At 46.2% G+C, this 25,783-nt stretch overlaps 1 protein-coding gene across 3 annotated transcripts in view; it reads right to left on the reverse strand.

The window, feature by feature from the left end:
• Positions 1-25,280, reverse strand: part of HDAC6 (histone deacetylase 6) — a 41,661-nt gene extending 16,381 nt beyond the window's left edge. Inside the window, exons 1-17 of one of the 3 annotated variants that reach the window (XM_055003486.1) lie at positions 25,250-25,280; positions 21,490-21,596; positions 21,193-21,297; positions 19,535-19,623; positions 14,518-14,602; positions 14,338-14,378; positions 14,137-14,233; positions 13,311-13,408; positions 12,499-12,603; positions 11,129-11,197; positions 10,903-11,029; positions 10,217-10,282; positions 8,719-8,778; positions 4,833-4,922; positions 4,622-4,728; positions 4,455-4,522; positions 3,172-3,352 (exon numbers count right to left, since the gene is read on the reverse strand). In XM_055003486.1, the coding sequence (XP_054859461.1) occupies positions 3,172-3,352; positions 4,455-4,522; positions 4,622-4,728; positions 4,833-4,922; positions 8,719-8,778; positions 10,217-10,282; positions 10,903-11,029; positions 11,129-11,197; positions 12,499-12,603; positions 13,311-13,408; positions 14,137-14,233; positions 14,338-14,378; positions 14,518-14,602; positions 19,535-19,623; positions 21,193-21,297; positions 21,490-21,564 (1,463 nt within the window). In that variant the 5' untranslated portion in view covers positions 21,565-21,596; positions 25,250-25,280. Of the gene's footprint in view, positions 1-3,171; positions 3,353-4,454; positions 4,523-4,621; positions 4,729-4,832; positions 4,923-8,718; positions 8,779-10,216; positions 10,283-10,902; positions 11,030-11,128; positions 11,198-12,498; positions 12,604-13,310; positions 13,409-14,136; positions 14,234-14,337; positions 14,379-14,517; positions 14,603-19,534; positions 19,624-21,192; positions 21,298-21,468; positions 21,597-25,087; positions 25,146-25,249 lie in introns of those variants that run through there. The other 2 variants (XM_055003483.1, XM_055003485.1) reach the window with 2 other exon arrangements.
• Positions 25,281-25,783: the final 503 nt, after the last annotated feature.

Raw genomic sequence — 25,783 nt, forward strand, 5'->3', positions numbered from 1 at the left:
CTGAAAATTTATAAAAATTCATTTAATTTTTAAAGTGCAAGTGCTATAAACAAGGTTAGTGCAATACATTGAGTATAATAAATATAATAAATAGCTGACTCTTCATAAACTCAAACAAGCAATATAACAGCAACGATTCATGTACAGTTTAAATACATTCTACTGGAACAACCGGGAACAATAAGGTTAGTGTCCATGTCCTGTCTCCGTTGTCGTTTCTTCCAACAATTGTCTTAAGATGTCTCCTCCAGATGGTAGAAAAGCCGCAGGGTTGAGACTGGCAAGGCGAACCTTTTCACCTTTTGTGAAATCTGTGCTTCAGCCGGCCCCAGATAGGGTGAAAAGGTTCGCCTTGCCAGTCTCAACCCTGCGGCTTTTCTACCATCTGGAGGAGACATCTTAAGACAATTGTTGGAAGAAACGACAACGGAGACAGGACATGGACACTAACCTTATTGTTCCCGGTTGTTCCAGTAGAATGTATTTAAACTGTACATGAATCGTTGCTGCTATATTGCTTGTTTGAGTTTATGAAGAGTCAGCTATTTATTATATTTATTATACTCAATGTATTGCACTAACCTTGTTTATAGCACTTGCACTTTAAAAATTGAAAATTTATAAAAATTCATTTAAGCAGCTGCTAATACGGCACAGCAGTGACGAGGTCTTGATATAGCAGGTTCCCCTGGTAGTTTGTTTTCTAAACTGGGGATTTAATAGCATTATATCAATATACCATTACACCAAGGTGTGTATCAGGTTCTTTGAAGTCTCAGCTTTATTATTATGTTTTAAGTAAGACTCTAGTCCATTTCCAAGGTTTTTTTTTCATATATCTCCACAAGGAAAGGGGCTAGATACTTTTTTAAAAATGAAAGCTGGGAACTCAGAGAACCTGATACATATTTTGGTATAATGGCATAAGGGGAGGGGCTGTAGCTCGGTGGCAAAACACCTGCTTGGCATGCGGAAGGTCCCAGGTTCAATCCCCGGTATCTCCATTTTAAAAGTATCAGGTAGCAGGTGATAAGAAAGTTGGCTACCGAAGACCCTGGAGAGCTGCTGCCAGTCCGAGAAGACAATACTGACTTCGATGGACTGATGGTGTGATTCAGTATAAGGAAGATTCAGGTGTGTTCACATGAGAATTCAACACTATTAAATCACTGATTTAAAAGGAAAAAAAAACCCTCCGCAATAGCTAAAAGAAACAGCCACCCCAGGGGTAATGGCTACCAAGTGGACAGGACCAGGAAGAACTATCCCACCCACACAGCAGCCACCCAGACAGAGAGAGAGAGAGAGAGAGAGAGAGAGAAAGGAAGGAAGGAAGGAAGGAAGGAAGGAAGAAAGAAAGAAAGAAAGAAAGAAAGAAAGAAAGAAAGAAAGAAAGAAAGAAAGAAAGAAAGAAAGAAAGAAGGAAGGAAGGAAGGAAGGAAGGAAGGAAGGAAGGAAGGAAGGAAGGAAGGAAGGAAGGAAGGAAGGAAGGAAGGAAGGCTGCACAGTAAGGGAAGCAGGAAATCAGGACTCTAATGCAGGCATAACTCAGGCTGTGACTAGAGATGGGCACGAACCGAAATATGAACCAAAATTCATCATGGACCAGGCTGGTTTTTGGTTCGCGAACCGGTGGTTCATCAGAGCTCATTTCTGACAAACCGCGATGATTTTTAGAGCGGTTCGTTCGGTTTGTTTTTCAGTTTGTCATTGCAGATAGCCTAGCGCCGATCAATCTGTTACCTAGGCAATGGGGGGTGGGTCTTTCTGCAGACCTTCTGCATCCCAAGAAGTGACAAACTGACAAACCAAACGAACCAGTTCGCAAACCGGGCATGTTCACGGCGATTCGTGGTTCGTGAAACACAACGAACCATGAACTGCAATGAACCACCATTTTCCCAGTTCGTGCCCACCTCTAGCTGTGACCCACTGCAGCCAACTGGCAGGGGAAAAAAGGAGGGGATGCATTAGCAGACCCCTTACAGATTTACCAGTAACTCTTCCTCCAGGAAAGCACCCTACATTCCTGGAGCCCAGGCCATCAATTGTAAAGAGATTGTTTCGTTTAAAGGATTGTGAGTTTTTACAGCATATGGCTGGTTTAATTGTTTCATCCTGTTCAAAGCTTCTCTGAGACACCTTTGCTATCAGCAAGGGGCACATTATTTTTTTTGAAAAACCCTCCTCTGGCTCCAGAAGCTCATCCTTTCCCCAGTTTCAGAAGCAGGGGAAAGGCTTGGTGAGGCTGCCTGCAGGCAGCCTGTCTCTGAACATGCAAAGGTGCCACGTATAGGAGTCAGACCCTGGGTCCATCTAGCCCAGCCCTGCCTCCTCTGACTGGCAGGCACTCTCCAAGGGCTCCAGTAGATGCGAAGAATCTTGATATCGGAGATGCTAGGGACTCAAGACATGGTTTTGGCCTTGCAAAGCAGATGCTCTTCTAGCACTGAGCTACGGGCCCTTCTTTGCCAACTGCCTCAGAAGAACACAGCATCATCAAGGAAAACACGGGAGAGAATTTATTTCTACATTCTTTACAACCTTGTGAAGTTGACCAGTATTATTATCCCCAATCAGGGCTCATTTCGAGGGGGAACGCACAGGAACGCAGTTCCAGCAGTTTCCCAAAGAGGTCACATGTCAGGTGGCCTGCCCATCTCTCAGCCATTTTGGGCCCGTTTCAGCCTGGATTGGGGCCAAAACAGCCTGGATTGGGCCTCTGAGGGGTGGTGGATCACTCTCCAACTCATCAGCAGCCCGATCCTGACCATTTTGGGCCCCTTTTCAGCCATTTTCAGCCCTTTCTTGTCATTTTGGGCCCTATTTCGGCCCTGAATGGCCAGGACAGGATCCAAAACAACCAGAATAGGTGATGTCAGGGGATGTGGCGTATGCAAATCAGCTATACCAATAACACACTTCTGGTGATGGCAAGAGGTGTGGCATATGCTAATGAGTTCCTCCAGCTCTTTTTCTCCGAAATGACCCGTCCCCAATGCATCAGACTTGGTGAGAGCCTGTGCTGAGAATTGTGTGGTTTACCAGATACTGCCCAGGGAGTTTACACCTGGGGTGAAATCTGAAGCAGAGACTTCCTCCTCCAGCCCTTAAAAAGACATGCAAGCCTCCTCGGAAGCTTACCTGGCTTTGCCCCACACTACTCCTCACCTGTCCCACATATTGTAATGCTCCGTCATCTTCTCATCATAGACCAGTCCAGTGCGGGCAGGGGGCAGAGGTCTCATTGGTTCAGTTACTGGCTTGGGTAGGATTTCCATCACTGGAAGAGGGCTGGCTGTAGACAACGCAACACCAGCATCTCCTTCACCCTCCTGAGGCAAATCAGCACCTGAGTGGTAAGGAAAGAAGTGAAACTGTCAGGGGATTTTTAATAAAGACCTCCAGCATTTTAGTTTTGTGAGCAAGGAACTTTGCCTGGCATGTGAAAGTGATGGAAAACACCTAAGCAGCACATTCTGTGTCTATTGTTGTTATGCTGCAGGTCAGTATGACACACACAACTTTGTAAATACATAACTATAAGCAATTTTTACCTAGCATAAGGGTCCCACGTTCAGCCTTGGACACTTCATATTGCGAACTGTTTATGTCCCAGCCTTACCACAAGGAGCCAGAAAGGATTCTATTTGTATTAAGTATTTTGATTGTATCTTGCCACTCAAAGTAATGCTGCCATCATTCTCTGTAAGATGAATTCTAAGTGAACTGTTTGTAATAGCCTTTTTGATCTTTGGATTCATTTTGTTCTGTAAACAAATTAGCATTAAAGCATTTAAGCAAAAGGATAAAGTGGCTCATTTCGCATCAGGCCTCGGGAACTTCATGCGTCTGAGTTCTGTGTAACAATAAAACTCATATTTCTCTGTATCACTGTGGTTGGTGTCTTGGATTATATTTGAGTAAGTGGTAGACGGGAAATTTATAATTGGCAGCAGAGGTCTATTTTTTTGTCTAGAAATTTTATTTTAAAAGAAAGGATATAACAATAGAAAGTGCATTAAAACTTATACAAGCACTACATTTGAAATTAGATTAAACTAATAGAAAGATACAATCAGAATTTATAATAACAAAACTTAATTGTGTAATAGCGCTCCTTCCCTCTCCTTGGTTAGTTATACAAACTTTAATATCAACTGTTTTGATTAATCCTGTGTTTTATCTTCTTTGTACTGAGTTACCTTAATTAATCTCAATTTTGGCTTAAGTAGTCAAAGAAATCCTTCCATTTTCCCTAAAATTCAGCTATTGGTCTATTATATACTTTAATTAATTTGGCCATTGATACATATGGCAGCAGCATACTATTAAAGAAATTTCCCTATCAAAAACCAGAGTTCCTGGAAGGAAGTACAGCCTGTCGGATAGGAAGAGGGCTAAGGAGCCAAGATTGAGGCAGGAGAGAAACGGAGCTGCTCCTGAACACTTACTGATCCTCCGGAGATTCTTCCAGTATTTGCAGTGAGCTGCAAGAGCCTGAGACACCGAGCGGAGGCCACTGTCGTAAGGGACAGAGAGGAAAATATCAGTCAACTGGAGCACAAGGTAGAAGGGGAGATGGCAACACCCCAACACCCAATAACATCCTCTCGCTCACCTGCTACACGGGGCATGGGGAGGTTCCAACAGGGGGCAGGGATCTCCGAGAAGAGACTTCAGGGCAGCACAGGTCCCCTCTGCCAAGGACTGAAGATTGTACCCGCCCTGAGGAGAAACACTACACAGTCCTTCCACTGCATCTGTGAAGGAGCTGCAGGGGGAAGGGGGGGTAATCAGCAGCCAAGAGGTGGAAACTATGGACTGCTCACCTCCAGGGACAGAATCAGCTTGCCTCCAGCCAGCGGCATCAGCAGATGTGTCAGGTGAGCAAAGCAGCCTGGGGAAGCAGCCATCTCCCCCTAAGTGCACAAAGAAAAGTCGTTTTCACTCTTTCGACCAAGGAAAGTTTTAGGTGGTCAGCAGCAGAACTGCAGGATTCGAGTCCAGTGGCACCTTAGAGACTGACGAGCTTTTCAGGGTGTAAAGCTTCGTGTCTGAAGAAGGGAGCTCTGACGCTCGAAAGCTTACATCCTGAAAATCTGATCAGTCTCTCAAGGTGCCCTGGACTCAAATCCTGCTCTCTGGCCAAGGAAAACTAGGGAAAGGGGAGATATTTTAAAATGAAAGGTGGGTATGAATTGGAACGCGAGAACCTACGCAGACCCTGCTGGATCAGGCCAGTGGTCCATCTAGTCAAGCATCCTGTTTTACATAGCGGCCAACCAGTTGCCGTGGAGGGCCAAACAAAGAGAGTATAGAGGCCAAGGCCTCCCCTCACTACTGCCTCCCAGCACTGGGAGTTTCACTGCCTCTGCAGATGGAGGCTTCCTCATTGCCCATGGCTAGGAGCCGCTGACGGACCTCTCCTCCCTGAATCTACCTAACCCCCTATTCAAAGCCATCTGTTTGGGTTCCCTGGTGCCACCGTGGCCCCCAAGGGCTGCAACAGAGGACCTTCAAGAGGCTCACCATGCTGAGGGTGAGTGACACTCCCTCCCCCAAGCCTTGCCAAGCTACCTCCAGTTTTCACCAAAATGGCAGCGGTGGCAGCAGCTTGAAGGATGTGGAACGGGAGATGGGGAGAAGGACGCTCAAAACAGTGCAACCATTATGCATCCCCCCCCCAAAGATAAGAAGCTTTCTACACTAAACGCTCGACCAAAACATTCCAGGTGAGTTAAAACTCAAAAGTTTTAAACACTAATGGAAATATAAATGCCAATACTCAAAACCAAGGGAAAAACCAACAGTCAGGAAACAGAGCGTGCATGCTGCTCATTCTTCATACTGCAGACAATGGCCGGAATGAATGACAGAGAATAGCAGAGCACCCACTGCCACCACCTCCTTCTGTGCAGCAACCAGAGACCCGTCTATCCCCCTCCATCATCATCTTCTACCAGCAGGTGAAGACTTTTCTATTTATTTGCCATACCCACAGTGACTTTGTCTTCTTGTTTGCTTTTAAGTGCTGATTTTACATAGATATGTAGCTGCCCTTGATGCCCCTGGCTAGCCCGATCCTGTCAGATCTTGGAAGCTAAGCGGGACAGCTCTGGTTAGGACTTGGATGGGAGACCAATGAAGCAGCTCAGGGCTTCTATGCAGAGGCAGGCAAAAGCAAGCCACCTCTGTTCATTTTGCCTCTGAAACCTTATGGCAGGGGTCCCCAACATGGTGCCCGTGGGCACAACTGTGCCTGCCCACACCCTTTCTGGTAGAAAGTGGGTGGGGCCAGGTGGGGCTTTTGCCAAACATGCCTTCTAATATTGATTGGCGGTGCAGATTTTTAAAAACATTGCTTTGGTAGAACTGCTTCCACAGCACAAGGATCTTCACTTGTGTGACTGAAGGTTAAGCTGTAAAAGCCATTTTGTGGCTGGCTGTCTCTCCTGTGGCAGCCATTTGTTGTGCACCCACCACACTGTGTCTGTAGATCCAGAGAAGTTAGATGCATCTGGTGAAGAGAACTGTGATTCTCAAAAGCTTATGCTACAATAAAGTTGGTTAGTCTTAAAGGTGCTACTGGACTCTTTTTGATCACACTATGTCTGAGCTCCAAATGTGCCCTCAGGCTCAAAAGGATCGGGGTCACCCTAAGCTGTGACTTAATTGCAACTTACACACATGTAAGGCACAACTGTTTAAGAGAGCCTTTCCTTAGCTGTGTTGTATTTATTCCGGAAGTGGCTGGTGTTTTTGTTTAAAAAAAAACACTGGGAGTGAATTAGTATTTTTAACTATCGTTGTTAACTGCCTCGAGTCCATCACAGGTAACAAGTGAGCTAAAAAGGTCTTTGATAAATTTGATAAATAAAAATTGCAATTAAAGCAAAGGCTCCCATGCTTCCTCTCCCTCTAAGGGAACCAACCTCAGGAAGTGGTGCCTCTGAAAGGTCTCTTCGTTTGGGGCAGACCATATTGCTATCTTTCAGCCAGAAGGATTAGACCCCTTACTTTAATGAGAAGAGGAAAGGAGGTGCTGAATTCCGCAGCACGCAACTTCTCCATTTGTTTTACAAAGTTTTTTAAGCTGCTTTTTTTTTGTTAATGGTTCAGTGCCTTAAGTAGAAAGACAGGATTTGAATGCTTTGAGTAAATAATAACATTAAACCATTCAGGCAGGGTGCTGCCAGCATTCCAACAGGCAGGGAGAAGCTCTAATGCCTGGCCTCAGACCCCCAGATCAGCAATATGAGTATGATAGGACTACCGTGCAACTTGGGGGTGGGGCAAATATAAAAACTGGGGGATGCTTGCTTTTCAATACAGAGCAGTTCCAGACTGTAACAAGATGAAGTTTGCTCAAACACTTAGCCAAGGCAGTTGGTTAGGTTGACCAACGCAATTCTGATCGGCTGAGGACCCACAGAAAAGCATATTTAGCCCCCAGACACCACTCCAGACAAAGGAGAAAATCTGAAATGTGCAGCTCTGGCCAGCTTTGGTCACCAGGACAGGAACTGCTAGCAGGTTTCATGCATGCAATTTCTGAGCTGACTGGCTGTTGTACGGCAGAGCCTCTGGACAATGAAAATATGGGAAATCAGCAGCCGTGATCTTGAAAAGGTGGGCAACTTCTCCATTCACCCGAGACTTTTTATCAGTTGCTCCCACTCTCCTGGCACAGGTATGTAATGCATTATGCAGTATGCAAAATGCATTAACAGGGAGCATAAACCAAATGCAACATGGTTCATTGACAGCACTGCCCCGGTCAGCGGAAGAGAAATAATAAGGGGAGTGGGAGGGAATTAAATTGCTAGCTGGCCCCTTCTAGTCATTTCTTGAGTGCTCTACGGGCTGATCCATGAGCAGGGAGAGAGGGCAGAATCAACCCAGGCTACATATTAATTAGGCAGCTATCAGTACTGCCTTAAGTGGCAGGAAAATAAAATAGGAGTCTTGTGATACTTTAAAGAATAATGACATTTTATTCCACTATAAACTAGCTTGTCTGGACTTAGATCAAGATGGGTAGCCGTGTTAGTCTGTCTGTTGCAGTGGAAAAGAGCAAGAGTCCAGTAGCACCTAGAAGACTAACAACGTTTGTGGTAGGGTATGAGCGTCCGTGAGCCACAGCTCACTTCTTCAAGATGGGTAGCCGTGGTAGTATGTCTGTAGCAGTAAAGAGCAAGAGTCCAGTGGCACCTATAAGACTAACAAAATTTGTGGTAGGGTGTGAGCTTTCGTGCGTCACATCTCACTTCTTCAGATACTCATGGAAGCTCATAACCTACCACAAATTTTGTTAGTCTTATAGGTGCCACTGGACACTTGCTCTTGTCTGGATTTGTCATAGGAAAACATCCTCCAAGGTAACCTCTGAATCCCATCATAAATCAGCAGTTTTACACAAACTGTGTCCCCCCAGGAGTCCTGAAGCTCTATGGAAGCTTACTGGGGGTGTCCTGGCTGAGAAGACAAGCAGAAAGATTTTCTTTCTTGGAAAACGGAAATCTTGCCACAGGCAGCCATCGGGTTGGGGGGGACACACTTTAGGTGACAGATTGTGTTTGCACAGGATGAAGGAGAGACCTGACGGTGCTGGCTGGAGCCCAGAATTCCAGCAAGTCAGAGTCTGAAAATAGCTGGTGTAAAACAAGACCTGAAGGGCAGCACCAAGCCTGCAAGCAGGAGAGAGACGTTTTGTACCTTGGGATCACCGATTACTGAGTCAAAACCAGCAGCAACCAGGACCAACTGGGGCTGGAACTGGAAAAAAACAGCATAAAACATTAGCCCAGATGCCCCCCACCACCCACACAAGCAACTACCTCTGCTTCGCCATCTGTGGGCTCCTGAGAACCAAAACTTCCCAGATGGGCCCTCAGAGCAAGAAGAGTTACGGGGCTGAGAGAGCCTTGTATTATGGGAATAACAGCCTGATCAGAAATGTGCCAGGACAGATTGTAGTGATCAAGAATTTTTGCTGATACCTAAGAACAAGGTCAGGAAATCACACCGGACTGAACAGCTCCTGGCCACATGAGTTTCATAACACAGGCTTCATACGCAAGTGTGCCCCTACATGTGGAAAGCTACCTGTGTCCTGTGCTGGAGAGGCAGGAGTGGGATGGTACCGCTGTAGCAATCCCACTCCTGCAGGAAGCTCTTTGTACTGGGCTTCCTGCAACCTGTTCAGACAACGTTCATCACTATTCCAAACCTGTACACACTTGTGAAATCAAGAATGGGTCTGGGCCTGCTGGCCTTTCCTCAGGCCTCCAATGACCACAGACAAAACTTAACACAAAGTACCATGGGACCATCATTACTACTCTTGCACTCAAAAGTGGGAGTGGGACCGCTGAGGCAGAGAAATGGTGTGTTCCAAGAAGTGCAGCCTTCCAGTTCTAGCATTACATTCAATGCAAAGGAATGCAGGGGACGGGGAAGCCCAAACCTTTGGCCTGATTTCACCACAGGCACAAGTCTGGAGGGATGAGTGATCAGGTCTTCAGTCACATCGACCACAAGTCATTTTAAAGTACGAACTACTGCCTATTGGCAGCCTTTTCCCTCAGTTATGGTGGTCCCTGGCCCCAAGGAGGCCCACATAGCCTCAACCAGAGCCAGGGCCTTCTCGGTCCTGGCCCCCACCTGTCTACTGAGACCAGGGCCCAGCAAGATTTACTATCTTTTCGCCAGGCCTGTAAGACAGAGCTGTTCCACCAGGCACATGGCTGAGGTCTGGGCCTCCACCAGCCTGAAACAAGAAGGGGTGTATAAAATCTAACCCTCCCTGTGAAGGCTGTCCACCATCCTGTTTTAGTTTGTAAGGCTGACGGCATAATTAGAAATATGTTTTTATTTTAATGATGTTTTTAAATGTTTTATGGAAATGAATTTTATTGTATTTTAATGAGTGATCTGCCCTGAGCCCGCTCGCAGGGAGGGCGGAATAGAAATATGAACAAATAAATAATAAATAAAGAAGAAGAAGAGTGGGTTTCAGAAGCCTTCAAGGGTATAGGGAATTGAAGTCATCTACGTTCCCGTCCATCCCAAACTGATGAAGGCGGAGAAGGGAGGCATCAATCTCCCCCACAACAAACATACACAGTACTAGGCCACACTTATCTTGTTCTGTTGGCTACAAAGATGCCCTTTGGAATGGAAAACGCTGGCCCATCTATTCTGTGCTTCTTACCTCAAAGGCGACGGGCAGGAGGATATGCAAAAAGGCGGCGAGGTAGTCAGCATCTCGCATTCCTATCTAGAAGGAATGACAGAGCGAGTTCAGCTCTCGTGAGAGACTCTGAGACCACAAGAACTTACTGAAAATACACACACGTGAGTGCTCATGCGAACTCACACACAGATGCTGAGAGAAGAAGGAACACGTGCCTCCATAAGGAAAGGAAATTCCTCCTCAGGGGACAACTGATCTTGTATAGTGGTTAGAGTTTTAGACTAAAACCTGGAAGACTGGGGATCAATTCCCCCCTCCTGGCCATTCACGCAGATCAATGTGTGATTGTGGGTCAGTAACCCTGTCTCAGCCGACAACATCACAGGATTGTTGTGAGGGGAAAAGAAGGGGGCAGAAGCATGCTGCTTCTTAGAGAAAGGATGGAGTAAGAATAGAGGGATATACACACACAAACTGCAGAACAAAGAGGTATCCTTGGAAAGGTGAGGTGGGGGAACTTGCTCAGGATCTAGATCTCCCTAGTGACATTCTCCAAGGCTGCTATGCAACCAGGATTTGAACCCAGATCCAAGCCCAGGCCATCAACCACTAAACACTTCCTCTTCCTCGAATCCCCAATTTCAAGTCAATACATGGGAAATTCCAAAGGTTCAGTGCCCACTGCACCCGCGGAGCTTTCCTACCTGGTTCCAGGGCACATTGATGTTGTGCCCCTCTCCCCGGCCTCTGCCCACAGCATGACTGTTGGATTCTGGAAGGTGGGGCCAGAAGCTGCCTTCTTCATAGCGATGGACAGAGAAATAAAGGACACTGGGAAACAGAAGTCACAGCAATGAGGAGAAATGCTGTCTCTTCTCTGCGACCCCCCACAATGCCACCCTATTCGGAGCCCTCCCTTTCATTCCACACCTGGGACTGTCCTCAAAGAGGTACTGGGTGCCTTGTCCGTGGTGCACATCCCAGTCAACAATAAGCACCCTGGAAAGGAAACAAAACAAAAACATTGGGTGGGGGGGACTTAATACGACTCAGATTTGGAAAAGAGAAAAGGTCATCCATCATTCATGATAACCCTCAAAGGATGTCTGGGAGCTGAAATGCTACAAGGAACCCTTTCCCAGAATTCTGCCTCCCGAGCTCTCAGATCCGTTGGAATAGAAGCAGAAGAGTAAAAGAAAATGGTATCCATAGCAATTAATATTCCTTTAGAGCACATGGGGAAGCAGCCGAACACGATACAGGAATTAGCAAGCCCTTCACCAGAATGTGAAATGGAAGTGCAATCAGAGTTGTAGGAAGAGGAATCCACAGATTTAAAGACCAGAAAGGGGCCCAAATATTCACTGGCTGTGACTAGCTGATCAGTTCTCTTAGCACTGTAGAGCAACTTTTCAGGTGTTCGGACCCCGGAGTGCTTTGTACATACTGTTTAAAACCACAGCCCTTGAGGGCAGGCCAATATTATCATCCCCATATTAAAAATGGAAGGCAGCTGACAGACAAACTGACAGACAGCACCACCTATCGAGAAACAAGGGGAGATTTAAATTGGGGAGGAGAAAGTTTCCAGCTCCCATCCTTCTCAGGTATATTAACATAAATTCTACACAAATGGACATTTTATTTGACATTCAAAGCAGCAGCAACAGATACCAAAACCAGAATTTAGGATCAACTTCACCTACTCGCTCCTACCAGCTCTGTACAACCAGCTTGTGTATTTCCTACATCGTTAACTGGCATGGAGCCCTTTACCAGCTAACCAGAGTAAATAATTTATCTTGAATAATCAATCTCTAGCTCTGTGGATACCAGGAGATTCTGCTATGGCAGTTCCACTGCCAGGACCCTCCTTGGAACAAAGGAACAACAATGAAGAACACAAATTCTGGACACTTCCATCGGTCAGTGGTACTCATTCAGTGGGTTGGAAGCCCCATCTAGTCCTCTGGAATACCTCTTGTGGCTCTTCCAAGCACACTTCTCCAACATGGCACCCACCCCATGTTTCAGGTATGTGAGCAAGGCACTTGCCCAGTGGGGCTTGTGATCAATAGATGGTTCCTGCCTTGAAACAACCACCACTTGAGTAAGCTCTGAGCCTCCCTGAGATGCAGACCTCATGCTAGGAATGGAAGTAAAGGTGACTCTTTTGGTTGATGGCAATTGTGAGCGTGGGTCTTCAAGAGCCATCAAGTGAGCACCGTTGCACTTGGGAATGCAAAAGCTTGAGGCCTGCTCCAGAACGCAAGGATGCGATTCAGGGCCACGTCACTCACCGCTCCACCCCCAACTTCTGCCGGGCGTATTGAGCGGCAATGCCCACGTTGTTGAACATACAGTAGCCATCCATCTTGTTGCGCTGTGCATGGTGTCCAGGCGGCCTGAAACCCAACAGAGACACTAACTAACGCTGGAAAGAATAGGAAGGCTGTTAAGCAGCTAAGAGCTTTATGCCACATTAGCAGACATATGAATTATTATTCTTTTACTGAGCTTGCTTTCAAGAGGAGATGGGGAAAGCTGCCATCTTGTACAGATGACGCAGCAAATGCAGTGGAGGTGTCGCTGGGATGCAAAAAGTTGTTTACACAAATATTGTACAACTTCTTCTCCCTTGGGCTTTCGTTGGAAGTCTCCCGTCCAATCACTAACCCTGCTTAGCTTCTGAGAGCTGACGAGATCAGGCTCACCTGGGCTATCCAGATCAGGGTGGCCACAAGTATAGACAGCTTTAAAAAGGCATTACCGACAGATTCATGGAGGAGAAGACCCTCAGTGGCTACTAGTCATGGTGACTAAAGGAAACCTACATGCAGAGGCCCCAAACTTCTAAAACCCAATACTAGGAAGCAACGCCAGAGGAAGGCCTTAGTCTCTATCCTTGTTTGCATCTGACAAAGAGAACTGTGATTCCCGAAAGCTTATGCTACAGTAAAGTTGGTTAGTCTTAAAGGTGCCACTGGACTCTTTTCTATCCTTGTTTGTTGAGCCTCCAGGGAAGCTGGCTGGCCACTGTGTGAAACGGGATGCTGGGACAGATGGACCACAGGGCTGATCCAGCAGGGCTCCTCTGAAGTTCTTGCCATACCTGACCAACGCCAGCCCATTACGGAGCTCCCCAGCCAGCACTTTCTCAACAAGTTGCAGGACAGAGCCAGCAGCGAGGCAGGCACAGCGGTAGGAGTTCTTGAATGGGGCATAAAGGGGAAAAAACAGGTTAGACTGGATATTGTCCACCTGAGCAACAAGCCTCCCCCTCCTGTAAGGTGAAACTCCCACATCCCAGTCAATAGCCTGAGTGAACCTTGCTAGATCCTTTGTCCCTACTGAGAACAATAAAGCAGCTTAAGTGGACTCTGTGGCTTTACACAAAGAATAACCTGAGTACTCTAAGGCAACACACAATATGGTCAGCATGCATCTGGTAGCAGCTGCAGACTCTAGCATCCTCAACTTTTGCTCTTAAAAAAAACCCACGGGTTTCTAGTCCTCATGGCTACAGAGTCTCTGGTGCCCCAACCCAGAGTCAGCACATCTGAATGTAACCTTCTGTTTACTTTGGGGTGCTATTACAGCATAGGAAACATCTCTCTTCCTTCTCAGTACTATTCCTGCCCTCCTCTCTTGCCTTCGGCAAGGCAAAGCTGAGCTGTAGGAGAGGAAAATGGGCACAGATGGGATTGCTGCAGCACCAGGCAGTCCGGGAGCAAGGCAGGCAAACGTACCACAAGAGCTCTGCCTCTTTGGTTGACTGTCAAGCAACAAGGCAGCCAGTGAAAGGAAGCTTTCACAGACACAGCAGAGATGGCAGGAGACTCTATCACTACGAGGGTTGATTTTTTTTTGGAAAAAATCCTAGGTTACACGTGTCTGATCACCACCTTCCACACACACACAGCCCTGAAGATACGCACAGGGTGAAGGTAGACAGAATCATACGCATCCGACAGAGACCTCAGCTCAGCTTCGCTCATTGTTTCAGTGGATTTCATTAGTGCCAGATACTCCTGACTGTTAAAAGAAATGAAAAGCAAAGTGTCACAGCAGGGAAGGGCGCACCTCATCCTTCCCCAGTTCACGACCCAGTCTCCCCTCTCCCCAAGAGCTGCCTTCACCTGTGAGCCAAAAGGATCTCGTCCTCCGAGATTTCTCGAGCCTGCAAAGGAAGATATGAAGCCTCAGGCCCTGGGGAGGGAATCCGGATTTCTTGTCCCCCTGCTAGATCCCCCTTCTGCTTCCCGAGCGGGAGGGAGGGACTAAAATCCCAGGGCTCTTGTCCATTTCCACCCTCTCACCGTCACTGCGATGCAACGCTCCAGCAGATTGCTCTGCAGCAATTTCTCCCGTATGGCCATCAAGCGTTCTGGGCACTCAGGGAAACTGGAGAAGAAATAACAAGCAGCTGTATAGAAGGGTATCCAAACCGTATTAAATCGTGGAGGGAACACAAACAAAGGGGCAAATCCCGTCCCGGGAAGAAAAAACACACACCCCGATGGAAAACATACAGAGACACAACCGATACCTTCTGGGCCGCGGCAATGGCGTCTGATTAGAGGCAGGAGAGTAATCTTTACCTAGATCCTAATCCTTTAATCTGACAGGTGAAAATTACAGCAAGACAAAGAACAGGGAGGGACACCATTCTGAAGAGGGGCTTAAACACTTTAAATTACCATGGCCATCACAAGAAAAAAAGCTATGTTAAGTAAAAGATGAGTGGACAGAAAAACTGGGATTGAAATGAAAGAGAAGGGGATATTAAGGTTGCATGTTACAGCCATGGGGAACAGCGCAGGGGATGAGACCGAGATCAGAACTTACTCTCAGAAGTCAGGGGTGGGGTGGGAAAACTTCTAAGAGCCTGCAAAAATGTGTGGTGATGCGCAGAAAATGCGTAAAACCCAAGACGCTGATACCTGACCGAGCCTTCAGCTTTTTTACAAGTTTCTAGACCTCGTGGCTTGAAGAAAAGCTCCTGCTTAATACTGAGGAACTTCACGGAGCTGGATTGTATGCATCCCATTTTTTTAAATAGCACAGCAACGGTGCCTTCATTGCACCATTGTTCTGAACCCTCATTCTTATTTATCTCAAGAAAGAAACCAAATTTTCAAATTTCACACACAAATCTGCAGTGCACAAATCCAGTTTATTCATGCAAATGCAGCCGACAGACAATTTATTCGAAGAGCAGAACCTGTCCCCTCCCCATCCCTTTGTCCATTCAGCACTCCACCCCCTCCCAGCAATGGTGACTGTAAACTCTCTCAGCCTATAACCCTCATCTACTGTTCTAATCTCTGTGGAAAGAAAACTTTAACCGAGGATTGTTCCAGATGTAATTTTTTGTTTATCAGAACCACCTCAAAAACCCCTAAGGGGCAATGTCATGAGAATGCAGTGATTTAGAAAGGGATTCCAACAGCATTTCACAAATGCAGGGATGAGTGGGAAACACAAAAAAATCTGCATTCTTTTTTAATGTCTGTTCCTAACTGGACATTATTGATAGCAGGCATGTAAAAAATTAAGGTACCGGATTTCCCAAAGCACGCCTCACAATTCTGCTGGAGTAAGGTGGGATGGTGATACCCAAATGCTGCAGGACCAGTCAGCTCAGACTCTGCTCTGACAGCAGATACACAGTCTCTCTACATGAGATATCTGACATGTGAAAAACACATGTGGGGAGAGGCAATGTTAGCTGGGAAAAGTAGTTTAAAAAGATAGAGCTACTGACAGGCCAAAGGCTTTGCTATACACTGGAGCTGTGTGAAGGGGCTGTGAAATGTCAGAAGGGAAACTTCAGCCCATTAGACCCTCTCCAGGTCCAAGCCCAGCTCTGAAAGGCAGCTCCAGCCCATTTCCATTCCTTGCTGCCTTCTGGTTGCGATCCAACCCAGTTTTAGACTGGAGAGGTGAAACTGACAGAACCTTCGAGGAAGTGAAGATGAAATTAACAAACCTTCTGAGGAGTGATCTCCACCAGCTCTGTCTTTTAAAACTATGCTTCCTGGCTATCATTTACTGGTTGAACACGTGCAGAGGCATCTCGCATAGAGAGACCCACAGAGATGGCTTATTTGAATATTCCCTTGTGAAAAGTAACCTAGTGAGACTGGATGAGCCCTTCACATCTTTCACATTAGCTTTCTTAAGCACAGGGAGATGTTGGTTTTGTATAGAAGCATTCAGTCCCACTGTATGGAAGTTGGACTGAATGCCTAGGATTCCAGCAAGGATAGCTGAGCACCGTTTCAGTGTGGTTCAGTGCGGTGTTTGCAAGCCCAGGCCTAGCTGAAACGTGCTGGCTCAGCTACTCAACAACACTTGCAAGTAGTCTCTGAGTCTCTAGTGAAATGTCCTTGAAGACCAGTCTCAGAGAGCTCTGTCTATTTTCCCTGAATGCTCTCAAAGCAGTGAGGCCAATTAACCACTTTGGCCCTGATTGGCTCCCGAGTTGACTGGTGACACACTGAGGACTAGAAAACTGGCCCTTTCACTATAGCTTTTTCCTACCTACTGTTCTCTATTCTTCACCTGGCAAGCCTCGGTGCTGCATCAACCAAGCATGGAGAGGGCCCACATGCTACCAGATGGATAAGATGAACAGCTACCGGATGCCAACCAGAGAAGCTTAAGTTAGTCAGCTCTTAAGGTTTTAGACAGACAGATTTTGAATGCCTAAAGTAGGGGGTTGGGGTGGCTGAGCCCTACACCCTATCATCTACAGCATGAAGTGGTACAGTTCACTGGCAGATTGGTGGAGGAATCAACTGATTCTGCTGATTCTATGAAGCTGCCCTCTGATTGCTAGAGCAGCGTGGGACACCTTTGACGTGGCTAAACCCTGCACTCCTCCAGTAGCACCTCAGTCCCCTCCCCTCCCTTGCTTCTGTGAAATGGACTTCCATAACACCCTAATAACATAACAACTGCACAAAATGACACTGGAAAAGGGCTAGAAGGGAGGAAAACTAGGAAATACTAGGGGGGGGGAGGGCACTGTAGCCTACACAAGTAGCCAATGAGGATTGTAGGTGGTGGAAGAAATCGAAAGACTGGTCTACACAAGCAAAAGAATGAGGCCACAGAGGGCTGAGAGGGTCAAAGAGACTGTAGCATTTCTGACTTCCACGTGAGGGAATCTGATTTTTCAGTCCTCCCAACATTCAGAACTCCCTGCACGTGGAAATCTAGCACAGCATGCAAAGAGCTAGGTTAGATTTCTTTCTCCTTGATGTAGGTTTTTTTTTTAATTTTCAGGGCGTTTTTTCACATGCAACTCTCCCCACCAATAATTTAAAGTGGCAGGCCCCATCTGACTGCCTCAGGATTCCACTGCCTTATTCTGCTGGATGTGTAGACCAAATCCTAAGCACAGAAGCTTGAGAAACACCACACAGGATAAAGGAAACGTCGTTTTAGGGCTCAAGATCACGACAGAACAGGAGCCGGGGATACAACGGTATCCATAGGACTACTATTGAAGGGAGGAATTGAGAAAGGAGGGCGCAGGATGAGAGCGCGTTCATTCTGCACTGAGCAGAATGGGATTTAAAACAAAGGGAACACCATAGTTTTTCAGGCAGCACAGAAGAGGATAAAAGCTGGATTATATTTACCCACATCCAAACCATGGGTACTTTTTCCCCCCTGCCAGGAAAAAAATAAGTCAATGGTTTTGGAGTTAGGAACCGTACATTAAACTCCCAAGCTGCTTACAGCAGACTGCATGATGGGAAATGTAGTTCCAAGATCTGCTGGACTGCATCACCCAAATGGATGGGAGCGTGCTTACATGAACCATCTTTTCCCCCACATTCCCACCCTGTTTTAAGGCTTTTGAACATCAAAAGAAACAGTCACAACCAGGTGGATGTAAAGAGCAGCTCCTAAGAAAGAGTTCTAGTGAAAAAAACATAAGCTTTTGAGAACCACAGCTCTCTTCATCAGATGCATGCATGGTTCTCGAAAGCTTATGCTACAGCAAAGTTGGTTAGTCTTAAAGGTGCTACTGGACTCTTTACTATCTTGTAGTGTGTGTGTCAGGAAGTTAGACCTAGCATATAGGATTCTAGCAAGAATAACTGACCATTGGTTCAGTGTGGTTCAATGTACCAAGTCTGTGCCTGGGCCTAGCAGAAACTGGCTGCCGTTACTAATTAACACTACCTGCAAGCAGTCTCTGAGTCTCTAGTGAATGACCTTGAAGACCAGTCTCAGAGTCCCATTATCTATCATTCCTGAATGTTCTCAGAGCAGTGCCAATTAGCTGCTTTGCCCAGATTGGCCCTTGAGTTACAGTTGACACACTGAGGGCTAGAAAAGATAGCTCTTTCAGTATAGTTTTTCTCCACACCTACTACTCTTTCTTCCTCCATACTGCACCAAATCAGCATGGAAAAGGGCCTACATGCTACCAGATGGGTAAGACTGGACAGCTTTTGGATGCCAAACAAAGTTAATCTTAAAGTCTTAGACAGACAGATTTTAGTTTAGCAACAGTAAGCTTATTTGCTTTGCACCTTTTGCTTGTTTTATGCTTTGCAATGCTCTCTAAACTTAATAAAATATGTATTTTATTCAAGCAATGTCTGGGTTTACTGACTGAGATGTGAGTACACTCCAAAGACGAACCCACGGGTTGGAGAGTCAACGCCTCTGTAAAGGGAGAACTCTCTGCCCAAATTAAATTAAAAGGGTCAAGCTCTTCTCCTGCCTGACTGTTTTCAGCGCCTGAAGTATGAGGCTGGGGGGCTTGGCAAAATAAAAGGATATTGCTGCATGAATCTACATCAACAGCATAATCCTCTGTAGAGTTGCACCAATCAAAGTCCATAGAAATCAATGGTCTTAGAGAAGGGTAACTTTGCTGAGGAAAGCACTCCAGATCACTTTGCGAATGACTCTCCCTAAGAAAAATAATGTGGTAGGATTAAAAAACGAAACAAGGAGAGCAAGACACAGATAAGCTGCAATTATAATTCAAAGGAACGGATAAGACCAAGATGAAGGGGCTGGGATAAGGAAAGGGTAATTTTTGTCTTCCCCAAGATTTCAGAAGCATGTCTGTGCTACACATTTGAGAGCAGTTTCACATTCACACCACACGCACACGTGCACAAATCAGGGGAAATGTAGATCTTTAAGGGGTTAGGATGTGGCGCAGCTTTCTGCACCCCCACTTATTTCAAATCCCCAGAGATCCTTGAAAGAATGTTAAGCCCCTTTAAAACCAGTTTCTAGGGTACATCAAGGCTATTGCTACACCTGAGGATAAAAAAACCCTCCCTCCATCCCAAGTACCTCTCATCCCATAGGCAGTGGAATTCCGTCATCCGCTCATCCCAAACCAGGCCTGTCCCAACTGATACCTTGCATTCTGCCACAAGATCCTGGTTGGAAGAAACGAGATTAAATAACGGCTTATGCAGAAAAGTCTCCTCAGTTACCACTCCTATTTGGGTCCCTGCATGCAAGAAAATATTATAGGCTAAAGAAAAGTTCCTCAGTGGGTGTGATTCCCTTACCAGTGATTCCATTACCATGGATCATAAACATCCAAAAAGCCAGGGTGGTGGTTACAGTGCTGGACTAGAAACATGGAGACCCACATTCATAGAATCATAGAGTTGGAGGGGCCTTACAAACCAGGACCAAGCCCTGTGGCACTCCACTGGACACCTCCCTCCAATCAGATATGATGCCATTGACTATGATGCCATAGTTATCTAGCCAGTTCCCTATCCATCTCACCATCCTAGAGTCCAGGTTCAAATCTCCACTCACCACAAAAATTTATTGAACGGCTTCAGGCCAGTCATTTTCTCTCAGCTAACCCTAACTCATAGGGGTGTTGCGGGGTTAAAAAGGGAAGAGCAGAATCACATATGTTGCCATGGAAGAAGGGCAGGAGAAAAAGGGAGTAAACAGATTGTTTGGAAGTAGTCTGCCCCAATGCTTTTAGAATTATGGAATAGGGTTTATTTCTATACTTAACAATAAGACACCAAACCTGAGTCCTGGAATCACATGTACTGTATTTATGTTAATATACACTGTGCTCTGAATGAGGCAGTTTGCAGATTAAATCAGACTGCTAGAAACAGTAAAAAAAAAAAACCAGTAAAATCAGCAACAAACCTACAGCACGAAACTTAGCTAAATCCAGTGAGATAATATAATAACTGATAGCAGCCCCCCCCCAAATAATTATCACTTCAACAACAGGGGGCTCCTCCGAGTAAATGGTGCCTCCCAAAATAAGACAGGAATGATATATGAGAGGGGAGATTTTTTTAAAAAATCGTCACAAATCAAACCACCAAGCAAAATTTAGTAGCCGCTGTCAACACATACCTTGGGCCAAATATTAACCTGGGACTGAATCATCAGCATATTCTGGTCACAGGGAAGGCAAAGTCTGTTCTCTGTAACAAGTATTTGCCAACAGTTTCGCTGTTGCATTTTCAGCCAAATAAGGTTTCAAGGCAGCCACACACTGAGTGCTTTGCGGCAACCTATCCTGAAAGTCAGGCCAGACATGCCACAGCTCAGAAGATCTCAGGATACTCCTCCAGCAGCTCCAGTTAAAGGATCTGGTAGTAGGTGACGTGGAAGACTTGCACCGAAGACGCTGGAGAGCCATGAGCAGTTAAGAGTAGGCCACACTGAACTTGGGAGACCAAGGGTCTGATTTAGCATGCAGCAATTTCATGTTACATGTTTAGAGCATGAAACACTGCCTGCCCCACTGTTGACAACGAAGTCCCCAAAATGATTCGACATTTTAAAGGTGGTACTTTTTTGCTATCACTTAACCTTACGCTGCTCCTCTGTAACTAACAATATCCACCCACTTTCACCACTGAGCACAATTCTTGTTTTCCAGGATCTCTGCAATGGCGACGAGGATCCAGCATAACATGTGCTTTCCCATCCCAGAACTCAGGAGCCCAACCTACCAACTGCTGCATGCCCGAGACTAGATCCTCCGTATCTTTGTTCAACCGCTTGGCTCGTCCTTTCCGCTTGGCCTCCGGCAGCCCCCCCTTTCTGTTAGCTTTCCTCTAAAGAAACCAAGAGACGACAACGATATCAACTGGAAGATCACCCATACAAGGACACACAGCTTCATCACTCCAGTATGGGGCAGAAAGAACAGTTGCCTGCCCCACTTATATTAGTTTATCTTCCCACCCAATCCTGGATTGCAAGGGCTTCGTCCCTGCCTCTTTTACCCTAAGAAGGCATGATGTTACCGATGGTGCTTGAGTTTCCAGAAGGGGTGCAGTGGGGGGTTCCAAACTTGAGGTATCTCCTAGGTGAGAAGCCATTTTGCAGGTATCAGATGCCCTGCACTCCAATCCTGTGGGAAGGAAGAAACAAAACACACCTTGTGTTACAATGAATGACAATATGGGATTCAATGTGAACCCCAGGGGGAAAAAACCTGAATCCCATTTAGCGGTCTCTGCAGCTTTCCCCTCCTCAAGAAATAACCCCTGTCCACAGCTTTGAAAGAGGGTTTGTTGGCCTTCAACATTTTGTGACATAATCAAACCACTTATTTATTTTTATGCTATAAGATATAATGGGTGCATTGTTCCAAACAGCTCAAAACTGTCCTCAAAACTGCAATGGCTCTCTAAGGTTGTGAGAAAGGCTCTTTCCCTGTGTTACTCTCTGAAAGTACCACTGCAGCCAAGAAAGGAAAGAGACATTTTTTTTCCAGCAATGAATAAGCCTGCCCATTCTAATCATCCAGGTCTTCTTTAATGGGACGTCTGTCAGCACAGAGAATACTAGTGAAGAAAAAATGGAACAGACCTCAATGGATAGACAAAAAAAAATGATATACAATACTAATAAACAAAGGACAGTATTAAATATGAAAAACTAGCAAACACACAAATACTATTTTACATAGACGTGGGAGCCTCAACAGCCAAATCAAAATTCATTATTATTTATATTCACATTTAAACCAGCTCCATTCTCCAAGTGGCTAATAACCTTTTAAACGCTCACCAACTAACCAACTTTATTGCAGCATAAGCTTTCAAGAGCCACAGCTCTCTTTGTCAGATGCATCTTAAAGGTGCTACCATTTTGCTACTACAGACTAACACGGCTAACTCCTCTGCAGCTGTATTGTGGGGATAACAACACTGACTTTGCTCACTGCTTTGAGTGTGGCACTAATCTGTCCAGAAGAGCAGTGTATATAAGCACACTGCCATTATTATTAACCCGAAAGAGAGTTTTACAACTCATTCAGCTCAGATTTTGAAAAACTCTAGGCAGGCCACCATACTTCAGCTGGTACAAACAGCTAAGGAAATCTGCAGCCATAAAAATGACAGAGCATTTCCACCCCCCTTTCTCTCCAGACACACAGATGTGCATTTTCCTGGAGAAGAAACTAAAATGTGGAAAAAGCCATTCCTGTGTTTGTACAATGGAGTAAAAATGGAACTGTTGAGACAGAAGAAGCAACAGAGAATTGAAATTTATGTATTTATTTATACTACACTTTTCTCCCCTATGAGGGCCTAAAGTGGCTTACAACATTCTCCCTTACTCCATTTTATTCTCACCACAACAACCCTGTGACGTAGGTTAGGCTGGCCCAAGATCACCCAGCAAGTTTTAGAGCAGTGGGAATTTGAACCCGAGTCTCCCGGATCCTACTTCGACGCTCTAACCACTACATGACACTGGTGGAAACCTCCCGAATTGTCATCAGTTGACTTAAACCTCAGCCAAGCGCATTTAAACCGCACTTCTGTCTTTCATGCTTGCAACCCAACAGTAGAAGAGAGGCCAAAAGCACTCTGGGGTCTTAGGCAGAGATCTTTCTTACCACTTACTATCTGATCCTTTTAAAACTGGAGATGCCAGGGATTTACTTTCTGTATGCAAGGCAGATGCTCTAAAGCTGAACCACACATCCCTAGTTTATTCAGAACTTTTTTTTAAAAAAATTATTTTTTATTTTTATTGTAGAAAGGTTAAAAGAGAACAAAAGAGTGTTAGGTCTGTTGCCCACTGTCCCTCCATATTGTTACCCAGCCTAGGATATGTTGCAATAGCCGCGTGCACCTGTTCCCTTGTTGCTTTCCAGATTTCAGGCCACAGCGGCCTTGGGACAGCTCCTTCCCATCCCGCTACTGATTGTGTTTGGCTGGGAGAACCAGAGGGGTGGGGGGACATGTGGAAGGGTTGATATAATGCATCATGTACTCAGTGCGTGATTCTTAACAAGAGACCTGTGTACAGCCTTCACTTGCTTCTGTGTACCCTATAGACATATGTATGGCGAAGCCTATGGTATCTCAATAAAGACCCATTTACTCAAGAGAGCTTGGATTTCTTGCTGCAAGGGTTGGGAGTCACCTTCAACGTATCCTGTCTTCCATAGACTGACAGAAAGAAAGTAAAACGTAACAAAAAGACAACTAACTACAAAGGGCCAAGAGTGGCCCACCAATCAATCTACAAAATAAAATCAGTTAAAGACGTAACAGGCATATTATTAATCCATTACAGTTTTTCACCTACAATACTTCCCCCCTTTATTATCAATCAGCTGGTGGTCTCATTAATATCTTTTTTCTGTGTTAGTTTATTCAGAACTAAATCGCATTTAATTCAGTGAGGCTTATATATATGCGTGTGCCGTCAAGTCACAACGGATTTACGGCAACCCCCAGCAAGAGTCTTTCAAGGCAAGCAAGAAGCGGAGGTTATTTGCCATTGCCTTCCTCTGCAGAGTCTTCCTTAGCCTTCCCATCCACATACCGACCCTGCTTAGCAGCATCCAATATCTAACAATATCTGACATGCCTCCTTCCCTCCCTAACAGAGGCTTACGGTAAAATCCTAAGCAGAGTTACTCCAGTCTAAGCCCATTGATTTGAATGGCCTTAGACTGGAGTAACTCTGTTTAGGATTTCAGTGTTAGCCACTGGTACAGGTGCACAGTATTAATCTCTCACAAGCTTTGGATTGTTCTCAATTGCAGCATGAGTTCTCACACCCCCTTCCCAGCAAACAAAGCCCTTTCTTCCTCTTTGTCTAAGCATCCTCTCTCTCATGCTCTATTCCTCAACCAGACATTCCAAAGACACGCCCTCTCAGCTAAAGCTGCATTAATCCCGCAGACCCTTCCCCAAAAGCAGCCTCCCCCCATCACTTTTTTTTGAGCCCCAGCTGTCACAAAAGCAATGACTGCAAGCCTAGAGGTGACAAACCCAAACAGCGCTTCCCACCCTTCCCGCTGGAATGAAATATCCGCAAAGTCCCCCTCCTCTCTCCTTTTAGGGCTACCACCTCCAGGAAGGGAAATTCCTGGAGATTTGGGGGGGTGGAAGCTGACGAGGATTCGGTTTGAGAGGGCAGAGGCTTCAGCACGGTCTAATGCCATAAAGCCCACCCTCCAAAGGAGAATTTTCCCCAGGGGAACTGATCTCTGTTGTCTGGAGGGCAATTCAGGATCCACCAGGGTTGCCAGCCTCCAGGGGGTGGCTGGAGATCTCCTGGAATTTACAACTGATCTCCAGGCCACAGAGACCAGTTCCCCTGGAGACAAGGGCAGCGTGGAAGGTGGAATCTATGGCATTATTCCACGCTGGGGTGAAGCACTCTCCAGGCTTCACCCCCAAATCTCCAGGTATTTTCCAACCTGGAGCTGGCAACGCTAGGTCCCACCTGAAGCTTGGCTACCAGTGCCAGGAAAGCACTGCTATTCTCACATATATCCCAGACATATACCCGAGTTATCTATTCACACAGACACCAAAAACAAGTTCATGGGGAACCCCCCCCCCCCAAAAAACCCCCAGTTCATGGACTTACCACGTAGCAGCAGGCTACCACCCACTCCTCTCCCTAAAACCTGAGGCTGCAGGCGCCCCAACGAAGGATAATGAACAAGGGGAGGGCAAGGCCCCAGCCCCCCTCCCCAACTGTCCTCCCCCTCCCCATAACGTCCTCAGGGGAGGCGTGTCTCCTCCTCACCTGCAGCTCCTGCTAACACGCCCAACCTCGCTCCCCCCCTCCTTCAGACTTGGTCTCGCCCAGGGCGCCGCCTGATGTTGTCACCCAGCACCGCCCTTTGCCTGCGATGGAAACGGCTCGCGGCACGCTGGGCCAAACCATTCCCTTCCGGGGGGGGTGAGCTAAGAAACGGGCTGGACGGTTAAGGGAGGAGAAAGCAGTTGGGGGGGGGAATGGATGAGGGAGAGAGGGGAGACGTTGCACCGTTCCTCAGGGGGAGGCTCTTCATGGGGCAAAGAAAGCCAGCTTATTGTGTGTGTTTTTTAAAAATCCGTTTCTTTGCTTTTTGAAATGGGGCAGTTTCCCCCCCCCCCCTTCCACTCAGGCAATACAATGGGGAAAGTCCCAAAATGATTTTTAAAAAATTAGATTCCTCCTTGATGCTTAAAGGAGGGGGTAGAAAAGAGGAAGAGTCCAGTAGCACCTATAAGGCTTAACGAATACGGTGTGAGCTTTTGTGAGTCACAGAGCGCTTCTTCAGATACAGCTAGAATG

Source organism: Eublepharis macularius, chromosome 19 (genome assembly GCF_028583425.1).
Source record: "Eublepharis macularius isolate TG4126 chromosome 19, MPM_Emac_v1.0, whole genome shotgun sequence".
In the NCBI taxonomy this organism is placed as follows: Eukaryota; Metazoa; Chordata; class Lepidosauria; order Squamata; family Eublepharidae; genus Eublepharis; species Eublepharis macularius.